General features: G+C 41.8%; 1 protein-coding gene across 1 annotated transcript; it reads right to left on the reverse strand.

Moving 5' to 3' along the window:
- Window positions 1-2446: 2446 nt before the first annotated feature.
- LOC123998846 (NF-kappa-B inhibitor alpha-like) lies at window positions 2447-12766 on the reverse strand. The gene is made up of 6 exons (XM_046304046.1): window positions 11849-12766; window positions 11645-11762; window positions 4729-4930; window positions 4517-4605; window positions 4083-4328; window positions 2447-3944 (listed from the first exon to the last, which is right to left on the reverse strand). Exons 1-6 carry the CDS (start codon window positions 12337-12339, stop codon window positions 3900-3902), a joined length of 1191 nt encoding a protein of 396 aa, XP_046160002.1. The 5' UTR covers window positions 12340-12766; the 3' UTR covers window positions 2447-3899.
- Between the last annotated feature and the right edge of the window lie 572 nt (window positions 12767-13338).

A 13338-nucleotide genomic window follows, 5' to 3' on the forward strand; every position in this document is an offset into this window, starting at 1 on the left:
AAGAAGTTGTTATAGGTCTGTGAGAGCCAGAAATCTTGCTTGTTTGTAGGTGACCAAATACTTATTTTGCAAATAAATTCATTAAAAATCCTACAATGTGATTGTCTGGATTTTTTCTCTCTCATTTGGTCTGTCATAGTTGAAGTGTACCTATGATGAAAATTACAGGCCTCATCTTTTTATAAGTGGGAGAACTTGCACAATCGGTGGCTGACTAAATACTTTTTTGCCCCACTGTATATTTTCACACATCTACACCCATAATGACAAAGTGAAAACATGTTTTTAGAAATGTTTGCAAATAAATGCAGACATATCTCATTTACATAAGTATTCACACATCTGAGTCAATGCTTCACAGAAGCAGTTTTTCTGGGTAAGTCTCTAAGAGCAAACTGGATGCAGTTTATCACAGTGCCATCAGTTTTGTCACTAAAGCACCCTATACCACCCACCACTGCGACTTGTATGCTCTAGTCGGCTGGCCCTCGCTACATATTCGTCGCCAGACCCACTGGCTTCAGGTCATCTACAAGGCCATGCTAGGCAAAGCTCCGCCTTATCTCAGCTCACTGGTCACAATGGCAACACCCATCCGTAGCACTCGCTCCAGCAGGTGTATCTCATTGATCATCCCTAAAGCCAACACCTCATTCGGCCGCCTTTCGTTCCAGTACTCTGCTGCCTGTGACTGGAACGAATTGCAAAAATCGCTGAAGTTGGAGACTTTTATCTCCCTCACCAACTTCAAACATCAGCTAGCTGAGCAGCTAACCGATCACTGCAGCTGTACATAATCTATTGGTGAATAGCACACCCATTTTCACCGACCTCATCCCCACCATTTTTATTTATTTACTTTTCTGCTCTTTTGCACACCAATATCTCTACCTGTACATGATCATTTATCACTTCAGTGTTAATCTGCAATATTGTAATTATTCGCCTACCTCCTCATGCCTTTTGCACACATTGTATATAGACTCCCCTTTTTTTCTCTGTGTTATTGACTTGTTAATTGTTTACTCCATGTGTAACTCTGTGTTGTCTGTTCACACTGCTATGCTTTATCTTGGCCAGGTCGCAGTTGCAAATGAGAACCTGTTCTCAACTAGCCTACCTGGTTAAATAAAGGTGAAAAAAAGAAAAAAGAAAGAGCTTTCCCCATCTGTATTGTGCAACATTTGCCCATTATTCTTTAAAAAATTCTTCAATCTCTGTCAAACTCTGTTTTTAAGTTGCTAATGGTGAAATCCCTAAACGGTTTGCTTCCTCTCCGGCAATTGAGTTAGCAATGACGCCTGTATCTGTGTAGTTACTGGGTGTATTGATCATCCGAAGTGTAATTTTTAATTTAACCATGCACACATTTCTATTCAGTGCCTGCTTTTTTATTTTTAACCCATCTACCAATAAGTGACCTTCTTTGCGAGGCATTGGATAATTTCCCTCATCTTTGTGGCTGAAATGCACTTCTCGATTGAGGGACCTTACAGATAATTGTATGTGTGGGTTACAGAGATGAGGTAATCATTCAAAAATAATGTGAAACTTATTATTTCACACAGAGTGCATGGAACTTATATGACTTGAGTAAGTATTTGCTTAACCTGAATTTATTTAGGCTTGCCATGAAAAAGGGGATGAATACTTATTGATTCAAGACATTTCAGCTTTTCATTTGAAATTAATTTGAAAAACAAAAAGAAGAAAAACATAATTCCTCTGACATTATGGGGTATTGTGTGTAGGGTAGGGCCAGTGCAAAAACAATTCAGGCTATAACACAACATTTTTAGTTTTTTACAAACCTTTGCCTGCTCGTAGTTGGTTAAAATCACAATGCACACCAGATTATTTCAAAAGTATTTCTGATATCATCTGGCGTGCATCTTTTTTTACTATAAAACATTGAAACACGCCGTTTTCACAAAAATTGTGAAATTATGAATTTAAGTTATAGGGTGTTCGCCTGGTTTACTCTGAATGTTGCCGTTTTCAGCTAACTAAATGACAATACATTTCAACAATAAACATTTAAAAACATCAGGCTTACTTGAGTGCACATGATTTATTCTCCAAATGAATCTAGCAACATTTTGAGCCAGGGTTACCACACCAGCTTCCCCATAATTAAAATGTTAATAAGCACAGACTCCATTTTTGGTCCATGGACAAAGGGTCCCTGACGAGTGTGACAAATGTGAGTGCAGGTACCATATGAGATTGTAAAGATGATAGATGATCAGAAACAGCCGAATGGATTGTACAACAGCCTGCAAAACCGTCAAACTCTTTGCAAGTTAAACCATGAAAGTATGTATAACGTAGCCTCGGCTTCCAGATGCTGTAACTGTATCAAAGTAGTGCATGCAAGTTAAACTACAACTGATTCAGAATCTATACTTTTGCGTGTTTAGTGAGAATAAACAGCAGACACTGCATAGCCTCTTAATACTGTATTTATTTTAGTTTTAATTACAATAATCATGTAGACACCATGCTCCTGCTGATGAGCAAACAGAGGCATCCTAACCTGTCAAATCAACAGTCAATCCTTCAAAATAATCAAAATGCACAAAGCAAATATACACCAGATTCTTTTAGACCAGGGATCTCCAAACCTTGTTCTGGGTGGGTCCCTGTGTTTGCTTCTTGTAGTTCCGTCTTTAATTGGTGAACTGTACATAAAATGGACTAAATGACAACATCACTCCAGGGACAATCAGGCCCTGGTTAGAGCACTCCTATTCAGGAATTGATCAATTACTGAAATAGTTGGATCACGTCACCCATGTGATAGGTCAAATATTAATTCATGTGGATTTGCAGAGGTTCTGGAATACGTGAAATTATCATTTATTTTTCAACTGGAAGCAAAGATGATTTAGTACCAATGTGTTGAGTTTGCCCCTCCTTTCTCTTTCCATCCCAAATGAACTACTTACCTTGGCATGCATTAACCTCTACCTGATGTACATTCACATCTTCCCTTAACCCTGAACTGTTAATAATGCAAACACCTCAGATAATCCAACTACTTTAATCCCAAACCCACATCTCTTATCTATAGCCTAATTTCACGATTAGCATTGGAAATGTAAAATAAAAATATCCATGCAGCGAAAGATCACCATCAGAGGCAAGAAAATCATGATCAAGTGGTTATTTAAACAAAGGGGGATTTTTTTTTAAAGTCCCAAAATGCCAGCTATTTCTGCCCCTTAGCAATAGCTTGAATTTAAAACATACAGTATGGGTTATTTGAGAAGTTAAATTGAGCTGCAATTCTTTAGCTTATAGAGACATATTTAAAAATAAAAAATAAACAAATCAAATCCAACTGGTCTGTTTTACAGCACACTGCAGTATCAATGTGTTACTGGGTATTTAGACATCAAAACCGTTTCTGACGTTGCACCATAGATTACCCTGAAGATGGGTATCAGCAGCCCATCTGAGCAGTGGAGTTGAATGTGAGCGAACGGTGGGGTGGGACATGAACAAAAGATGTGGCCACTAGTGGGCGGGGCCATGATTTGAGTTTGACAGCACACAGCTGAGTCCATGGTTGGATCATTCTCCCATGCTTAGAGTAGACAACACTAGTCTTGGCAAGCTTTTAGCTCCAGACAGACATTAAAACCCATGTGATCCAACTAATATTAGCTTGCCCTCTGCACAATTTAAGGGAACTAATTTGAAGCAGGAACAACTGTGATCAGCTAATTCAAACAACTTAGTTCCTGACTGGGTTGAGAACTGGAGTTCCCCAGCAGCCTTGATATTTACAATTTACAGGCACACATACATACACGAACCACACACACAATCTACATCTATAGCTTAGCCCAACAGCAGCGCCATGACTCCATGTGGCTTAGTGTCCATGTTCATGGTTAGTGCACTCGTTGTCCATTGATAACAACGTCATCAAACTCTTCCTACAGGAGGAAAACAGAACAGCAGTGTTAATCTTCATGATGGAGTCATAAACCCAATAATAACACTTACAGCCATGATAGACAATGTGTGATCAAACATGTACAATGCTAACTGTAACTGCCCCAGACCACCCTCACATTTTCGCTCTCCCTCTCCTCTGCTTCCTCATCCTCTTCATCCCGGACCTGTGTGTCAGAGGCCCCTCTAGCCTTGAGCAGGGCCTGTACCTCCTTGTTGGGCCTGTGCAGGGCGCAGTAGAGGGCCGTGTGGCCTGCATAGGAGGGCTGGTCTACATTGGCCCCCCCCTGCAGCAGTAGCTGCACCAGCCTGGGGCTCTGGGACTCCACAGCCCAGTGTAAAGGGGAGCGGCCTGAGCCTAGGTCCTGGGGGGGCAGGAGGGGAGAGAGGCATCATCATAACCTTTAAGTGTAATTATCTTGCTCATTAGGTAAGGGGACCTTTAATAATGAGTTTGATTAATGAAGTACTGAGGCATGTTGGAACCCAGCGGGCATAGAGGACCCACCCTGTCTTCATCAGTCTGATACAGTAACTAATGTGGGCTACTCACCCTCTGGTTAACATTGGCTCCTGCATCAATCAGCATGCTGATTATGTCCTCTTTGCCCCTCTGTACTGCCAAATGCAGTGCACTCACCCCTGAAAGAGAAGAGAGAGCAGAAGGGAGGTTGACATTACAAATAGAGAAACAAAGGTAAGCAGGGATGTAGAGTTTCTAACGTTAAAATAACTGGCTCCATGTCCTCGGGGTGATCCGTGTACCCGAGTAGTTGGTGACATGCAGGTAGTCAGTGCTCTGGCAGTTGGAGGTGATCTCTCGTACACAGTCCTGCCTCAGCTCCCTGACAGCCAAGTGCAGCGGTGTGTTCCCTCCCCTCTCCTGGAGCTCAGCGCTTGCAGCACCCCACAGCAGCCCTTGCACAAACTGAGACTGGTCCACTATGACAGCCAGGTGAAGGGCAGTCTGACAGAGGAAGAAAAGTGGACAAAGAAAGGACGAGAGGGACAAGAAAATGGAAAGTGAAGTGTTAATTACATGTTAGTTTCAAGTTTTATTGTCTCGTGCGCAAGCTCTTTCCCAACAATGCAGTAATCAATATCAGTAGTAAAAATTAAAAATAAATACTATAAAATAAAGTAGAACAAGAACACACAAGAAACATAAATAAGAACATGAGAAATAAGAACATTAATATGGAGTTGGTCGCCCCTTTTCTGCTAAAAACAACATCCACTCTTCTGGGAAGGATTTCCACTAGATGTTGGAACATTGCCGTGGGCACTGATGCTGGGCGATTAGGCCCGACTCGCAGTCAGCGTTCCAATTCATCCCAAAGGTGTTCAATGGGGTTGAGGTCAGGGCTCTGTGCAGGCCAGTCAAAGTTCTTCCACACCAATCTCAACAAACCATTTCTGTATTGACCTCGCTTTCTGCATGGGGGCATTGTCATGCTGAAACAGGAAAGTTTCTTCCCCAAATGTTGCCAAAGTTGGAAGCACAGAATCGTCTAGAATGTCAATGTTTGCTGTAGCGTTAAGATTTCCCTTCACTAGAACAAAGTGACCTAGCCCAATCCATGAAAAAACAGCCCCAGACCATTATTCCTCCTCCAAACTTTACAGTTGGCACTATGTATTGAGGCAGGTAGTGTTCTCCTGGCATCCGCCAATCCCAGATTCATCCGTCAGACTATCAGATGGTGAAGTGTGATTCATCAGTGCAGAGAACACGTTTCCACTGCTCCAGAGTCCAATAGCAGCGAGCTTTACACCACTCCAGCCGACGCTTGGCATTGTGCATGGTGATCTTAGGCTTGTGTGCAGCTGCTCGGCCATGGAAACCCATTTCATGAAGATCCCAACAAACAATTATTGTGCTGACGTTGCTTCCAGAGGCAGTTTGGAACACGGTAGTGAGTTTTGAAACCGAGGACAGAATTTTTATGCACTATAGCACTCGGCGGTCCCGTTTTGTGAGCTTGTGTAGCCTACCACTTCGTGGCTGAGCCGTTGTTGCTCCTAGAGGTTTGCACTTCACAACAACAGCACTTACAGTTGATCAGGGCAGTTTTAGCAGGGCAGAAACTTGACAAATTGACTTGTTGGAAAGGTGGCATCCTATGACAGTGCCACGTTGAAAGTAACTGAACTCTTCAGTAAGGTCAATGTTTGTCTATGGAGATTGCATGGCTGTGTTCTCTATTTTATACACCGGTCAGCAATGGATGTGGTTGAAATAGCCAAATCCATATTTGAAGGGGTGTCCACATACTTTTGTATATACAGGGTCAGTACCAATACCATATTTACAATGTGCAGGAATACTGGCGTGGTAGGGCTAGATATGGAGAGGACACAAGAGGTTGGTGGCACCTTAATCGGGGAGGATGGGCTCATGGTAATGGCTGGAGAGGAATTAGTGGAATGGTATCAAATACATCAAACACATGGTTTCAGCATTTATTATGAACCGTCCTCCCGTCAGCAGCCTCCGCTGGTATAGGGGTAAGGTGACCTGGCGTCAGGATATAAGATCAACAGAGTAGCAGCAGAGTATGATGATTGTATGAGAGTGTGTGCGCATGTGTGTATAGTGTGTGTGTGTAGAGTGTTGTGTGTGAACAAATGAAGTGTGCACACAAGTGTGTGTGTTGGCGTGTCAATGTGAGGATCAATGCAGATAGTCCATATAGCCATTTTGTTAGCTATTTAGCAGTAATAAATCCCCCATTGTGAAATCCCCATATGCTGGCGTGGTGGATCTAGGCTCAGTAGAGCAGTGTAACCCTTAGCCATTAGCAATGCTGGTGTATTTATTCAATCACTTTTCACAGCATCCTTTTTGATTTAAACAAAAACTTTCTATATGCGTTTACCCATGGAAGAAATGTTCAGAAATGTACTCTTTGGACCTGATTGCCGAAGTATTCAGGAGATAGAGGTGCTCAAAGTTTAGCATACCCCACCATACCATGAAACATCCATGTCTTCATCACTGGAAAAGATAAACAGTTGAGATTGATATCTAAATGCTTACAAACAGGGTTGTAAAATATTTTGTAATAATAAAGTAACCTTTAACATCAATTGTCCAAAAATGTGTAAACTGATTTTTTTCATATGTTTTAGCTTACTTAGACCCTGGTTTACATCATCTGAGGTTATGTTGTAACCGCCATCAGTTGAGACAGAACATACTTTTGAATACAGTGTAGGTGCAATAATGTACTTTACAAACATATACAGTGCTTTTGGAAAGTATTCAGACCCCTTGATAAAGCAAAAACTGTTTTGAAATTTATATAGAAAAAAAACAGAAATACCTTATTTACATATGCATTCAGACCCATTGATATGAAACTCGACATTGAGCTCAGATGCATCCTGTTTCCATTGATTTTCCATGAGATTTTTCTACAACTTGGAGTCCACCTGTGGTAAATTCACATGATTGGACATGTTTTGGAAAGGCACACACCTGTCTATATAAAGGTCCCACAGTTGACAGTGCATGTCAGACCAAGCCATGAGGTCGAAGGAATTGTCCTTAGAGATCCGAGAGTGGATTGTGTCAAGTCACAGATCTGGGGAAGGGTACCAAACATTTCTGCAGCATTGAAGGTCTCCAAGAACACAGTGGCCTCCATCATTCTTAAAATGGAAGAAGTTTGGAACCACCAAAACTCTTCCGAGAGTTGGCCGCCCAGCCAATCTGAGCAATCGGGGGAGAAGGGCCTTGGTCAGGGAGGTGACCAAGAAGCCAATGGTCACTCTGACAGAGCTCTAGAGTTCTCTGTGGAGATGGGAGAACCTTCCAGAAGGACAACCATCTCTGCAGCCCTCCACCAGTCAGGCCTTAGTAGTGGCCAGACGGAAGCCACTCCTTAATAAAAAAAAGGCACATGACAGCTCGCTTGGAGTGGCCGAAAGGCACCTAAAGGACTGATGAAACCAAAATTGAACTATTTGACCTGAATACCAAGCATCACACCTGGAAGAAACCTGGCACCATTCCTACAGTGAAGCATGGTGGTGGCAGCATCATGCTGTGGGGATGTTTTTCAGTGTCAGGGACTGGGAGACTAGTCAGGGTCAAGGCAAATAAGTACAGAGAGATCCTTGATAAAAATCTGCTCCAGAGTGCTCAAGACCTCAGACTGGGGTGAAAGTTCACCTTCCAACAGGACAACAACCCTAAGCACACAGCCAAGACAACACAGGAGTGGCTTTGGGACAACTCTCAATGTCCTTGAGCCCGATCGAACAATTCTAGAGAGACCTGAAAAATAGATGTGCAGCAACGCTCCCCATCCAACCTGATAGAGCTTGAGAGGATCTGCAGAGAAGAGAAGAATGGGAGAAACTCCCCAAATACAATTTTGTAGTGTCATACCCAATAAAACTCTAGGCTGTAATCACTGCCGAAGGTGCTTGGGAGACTAGTCAGGGTCGGTGCTTCAACAAAGTACTGAGTAAAGTGTCTGAACACTTATGTAACTGAGTTGTATTTTTTTAATACGTTTGCTCAAATTTAGAAAAACGTTTTTGCTCGTCATTATGGTATATTGTGTGTAGATTGAGGTCGGGAAAAAACAATTTAATCAATTTTAGAATAAGGCTGTAATGTAACAAAATGTGGGAAAAGTCCAGGGGTCTGAATCCTATCTGAATGCACTGTGTGTGTGCGTGTATACACACACTACCTGTCGGAAGTTTTAGAACACCTACTCATTCAAGGGTTTTTCTTTATTTTTACATTTTAGAATAATAGTGAAGACAAAACAATAACATACAATAACATATGGAATCATGAAGTAACAAAGTGTTAAACAAATCAAAATATATATGGGAGATTCTTCAAAGTAGCCACCTTTTGCCTTGATGACAGCTTTGCACACTCTTGGCATTCTCTCAACCAGATTCCCCTGGAATGCTTTTCAAACAGTCTTGAAGGAGTTCCCACATATGCTGAGCACTTGTTGGATGCATTTCCTTCAATTTGCGCTCCGACTCATCCCAAACCATCTCAATTTGGTTGAGGTTGGGGGATTGTGGAGGCCAGGTCATCTGATGCAGCACTCCATCCCTCTTCTTCTTGGTAAAATAGCCCTTACACGGCCTGGAGGTGTGTTGAGTCATTGTCCTGTTGAAAAACAAATGATAGTGGGACTAAGCGCAAACCAGATGGGATGGCGTATCGCTGCAGAATGCTGTGGTAGCCATGCTGGTTAAGTGTGCCTTGAATTCAAAATAAATCACTGACCGTGTCACCAGCAAAGCACCCCAACACCACCTCCTCCATGCTTCACGGTGGGAAATACACATGCAGAGATCATCCATTCCCCCACACAGCGTCTCACAAAGACACAGCTGTTGGAAGTAAAAATCTCCCATTTGGGCTCCAGACCAAAGGACAAATTTCCACCGGTCTAATGTCCATTGCTGGTGTTTCTTGGCCCAAGCAAGTATCTTCTTCTCATTGGTGTCTTTTTAGTTGTGGTTTCGTCACAGCAATTCAACCACAAAGGCCTCATTCACACCGCCTCCTCTGAACAGTTGATGTTGAGACGTGTCTGTTAATTGAATTCTATGAAGCATTTATTTGGGCTGCAATTTCTGAGGCTGGTAACTTTAATGAACTTATCCTCTGCAGCAGAGGTAACTCTGGGTCTTCCATTCCTGTGGCGGTCCTCATGAGAGCCAGTTTCTTGATGGTTTTTGTGACTGCACTTGAAGAAACTTTAAATTTTGTTGAAATGTTCTGTATTGACTGACCTTCATGTCTTAAAGTAACGGACTGTCATTCCTCTTTGCTTTTGAGTTGTTCTTGCTATAATACAAACTTGTTTTTTTTACCAAATAGGGCTATCTTCTGTATACCCCCCCACCACATCACAACAACTGATTGAATCAAACGCATTAAGAAAATAAATTCCACAAATTAACAAGGCACACCTGTTAATTGAAATGCATTCCAGGTGACTACCTCATGAAGCTGGTTGAGAGAATGCCAACAGTGTGCAAAGCTATCATTAAAGCAAATGGTGGCTACTTGAATAATCCAAAATATTAAATATATTTTAAACTGTTTAACGCTGTTGTCGTTATTTGGCTATTTGAAGAATCTCAAATATATTTTGATTTGTTTAATACTTTATTGGTTACAACATGATTCCATATGTGTTATTTCATCATTTTGATGTCTTCACTATTGTTCTACAATGTATTAAATAGTAAAAATAATAACCCTTAAGTAGGTGTTCCAAAACTTTTGACCAGTAGTGTGTGTATATTATTTTGTAAGAGATTGTTTTTTATAATTTGACAACCCTGTTTGTAAGCTTTTAAATTATATGAATCTCAACTGTTTATCCATTACAGTGGTGAAGACATGGATGTTTCATGGTATGGTGGGGTATGGAAAAATGGGTCAACTTTAAACACCTTTGTCTCTTGAATGTTTTGACATTCAGGTCCAAAAAGTCAGTGTTCGGAGCACTTCTACACTGGGCAAATATGTATAGAAGGTTTTGTTCAAATCAAAAGAGGTGCTGTCAAGTGATTGAATTCAAATAGATTTAACCTACAGCGTTGCTCCCTATTGTATTGAGTTGCACAATAACAGTCTTTGGGAAGCCAGAAGTTAAATAAAATTCCATTTCAACTTACTGTGCTAGTGGGCAGGTCATTAAAAGGGGGGGGGGGGAATTTGTTAAAACATCTGAAAGGAACATATTATTATTACTTAACAGACTTTCCAAATGTGTGTCTGTTGTAGACCCACTTCCTCTCTGCTTACATCATGTCAAAATAAATCCCCCAAGGTATTAATTGATCGTGGACTTCAGAAAACAGCAGAGGGAGCATCCCCCTATCCACGTCGACAGGACAGCAGTGGAGAAGGTGGAAAGTTAAGTTCCTCGGCGTATACGTCACAGACAAATGGAAATGGTCCACGCACAGACAGTGTGGTGAAGAAGGCCTCTTCAACCTCAGGAGGCTGAAGAAATTTGGCTTGTCACCTAAGACCCTTTCAAACTTTTACAGATGCACAATTGAGAGCATTCTGTCGGCTGTATCACCGCCTGGTACGGCAACTGCACTGCCTGCAACCATAGGGCTAATAGATAATCAAGGACAACAACCACCCGAGCCACTGCCTGTTCACCCCGATACCATCCAGAAGGCGAGGTCAGTATAGGTTGGCCACTTTAATAAATGGATCACTAGTCACTTTAATAATGATGTTTACATATCTTGCTTTACTCATCCCATATGTATATACTGTATTTTATACCATCTTGCCTATGCCTGCTAAGTCATTGCTCATCCATATATGTATATATTCTTAATCCATCACTTTACTTAAATGTGTGTATTAGGTAGTTGTTGTAGACATTGCTGCACTGTCAGAACTAGAAGCACAAGCATTTCGCTACCCTCGCATTAACATCTGCTTACCATGTGTATGTGACCAATACAATTTTATTAGATTTTTTGTCCACATATGGCATACTGGCAGGACTTGTATTTTGACATGAGGTTCGCAGAGAAGAAGTGGGTCTACAACAGACCTACATTTGGAAAGTCTTTAATAATACGTTTCTTTAGATATTTTGTCACAAATTTCCCCGTAAATACTCCAGTGTTGCAAATGCAGCTGTGTCCTTGTGCTTACCTGTCCCAAGTGGTTCTGGATGTCCAGGTAAGGCACCCAGCTCCTGTCCAGCGCTATCACCCCCAGAAGGTACTGTACGAAGGCCCAGTGCTCGTGGATAAGAGCCAAGTGAAGAGCCCTATAAGCAAAGGAGGTGTTTGAGAGAAGTACAAATAGCCAACAAACTGCTGTTCACCATGTGAATAGTAAGGAGAGGCTTCTCACGTGTCTCCATCCTCAGACACAAAGTTCAGTGTGTTGAATATCTCTCTTCTCCGTCTTTCCTCCTCTGGGATCAGTGACGCTTGCCTCCCACTGTCATCCACTGTGTCACTGATAACTGGTTCATTCAGGTGCATGGTCCCCAGCCCCTGTGATATACTCCCCATAGTCTCATCTGTAATTGAGTCCCCTATAGCAGAGTCCAACCTCTCTTCACCCCCCGGTGAACTACAGTCCATGGGGCGCTTGTCAGTGTCATCCAGTGATGGGTAGGAGGTCGTGTACGGAGGGGACCCGGGCACCCATGTTTGGGAGACCTCGTTGCTGAAGGGGTCATCCAGACTCAGCGCTGCTCCACTCAGACAATCTAACCCACTGTCGCACCAATCCTCCGGTGTAGAAGTACACAGAGCGTCGTGTTTTTCAAGCCCGAAGTGAAGTTCAGGCCGTGTAGGCGGCTTTCCAGAATCGCACCTGGGCTGAATACCAGCCATTACGAATACCGTTGCTAGCTAGCTATGCACTTTTAAAAAAAAGATTCCTCTGCAATAATGGCAATAACAGCTGGTTAAAATGGATATATATTTACTTTTAGTAGCTATCCTGATAGCAAACTGTCTAAAGAAAAGTAACAAGCTAACGTTAGCTGTGCTGTCAAGCGGGCAGCTTGACAGTAGCAGTTGGCTAGCTTGCAAGCTAAAGTGCTAGGACCAGGCTAAGAAAACAGCGCAGGGCGCTGCACCTAAACTCTAACTGATAAAGTTAATATTTTAAAAGGTTATTTAAGGAGTAAAATAAATGTTACCGTCTTAAGCTGTTTCAAGTCAAGGCGCCTTGCTAAAATAGTTGTCCTGGGGAATTCCCAAGCCACTCCAGTCTAATGTTAGAAGGATCAAAATACAGTGAAAGTAGGTTCTGCGCGCATGCGTGTAATTGCATATCCAATTGGTCCTTCATTACTGTACTACCACAGACAAAAAGGGAAACCTGGTTAGTTACCAGCAGAGCTCAAATACTGTACATGGCCTTTTCATATGTACAGCGAGATAGTCAGATAATACATTATTCATTTCATTTTTGGCTTTATTCATCTCAATAAATATATTACTTTACAGACAATTGCTGGGTTTGCTCTGAAAGCCTGCTTTAAATTGCATGTGTGTGTCTTCTTAAGCGGATAATAGTCCAAATGATCTTAATACTTGATACCACCATCAATTCATTTTATTGTATTAACTGTTATAATCACTGAATGAACAAAGATCTGGTGTAAAAAAACAACAACACTAAAAGTCAGATGGATTTTAGAAGGATATCATATCCATATCCACAGGATGGCGCCAGAGGTGTACACGAAAACCACGTTTAAATTCCTCTTTTTAATCTTTAAGCAGATCATTTCTCAGGATTCATTACTAACTGCAACTAATTTGTTGAATGCAATAACGGTATGAAATATTCAATTTCAGAAAAAGGCCAAAAGGAAAATAAGG

The sequence above is a fragment of the Oncorhynchus gorbuscha genome, linkage group LG16, assembly GCF_021184085.1.
Source record: "Oncorhynchus gorbuscha isolate QuinsamMale2020 ecotype Even-year linkage group LG16, OgorEven_v1.0, whole genome shotgun sequence".
NCBI lineage: Eukaryota > Metazoa > Chordata > Actinopteri > Salmoniformes > Salmonidae > Oncorhynchus > Oncorhynchus gorbuscha.

Excerpts from the sequence above, each read along its gene's own strand:
- LOC123998846 (XM_046304046.1), bottom strand. The coding sequence starts at position 12,339 with ATGGCTGGTATTCAGCCCAGGTGCGATTCTGGAAAGCCGCCTACACGG. Across the intron at positions 4,606-4,728 it reads GCATGTCACCAACTACTCGG|GGGTGAGTGCACTGCATTTG; the intron begins GTACACGGATCA and ends CTTCTCTTTCAG. Across the intron at positions 4,329-4,516 it reads GAGCCAATGTTAACCAGAGG|GACCTAGGCTCAGGCCGCTC; the intron begins GTGAGTAGCCCA and ends CTGCCCCCCCAG.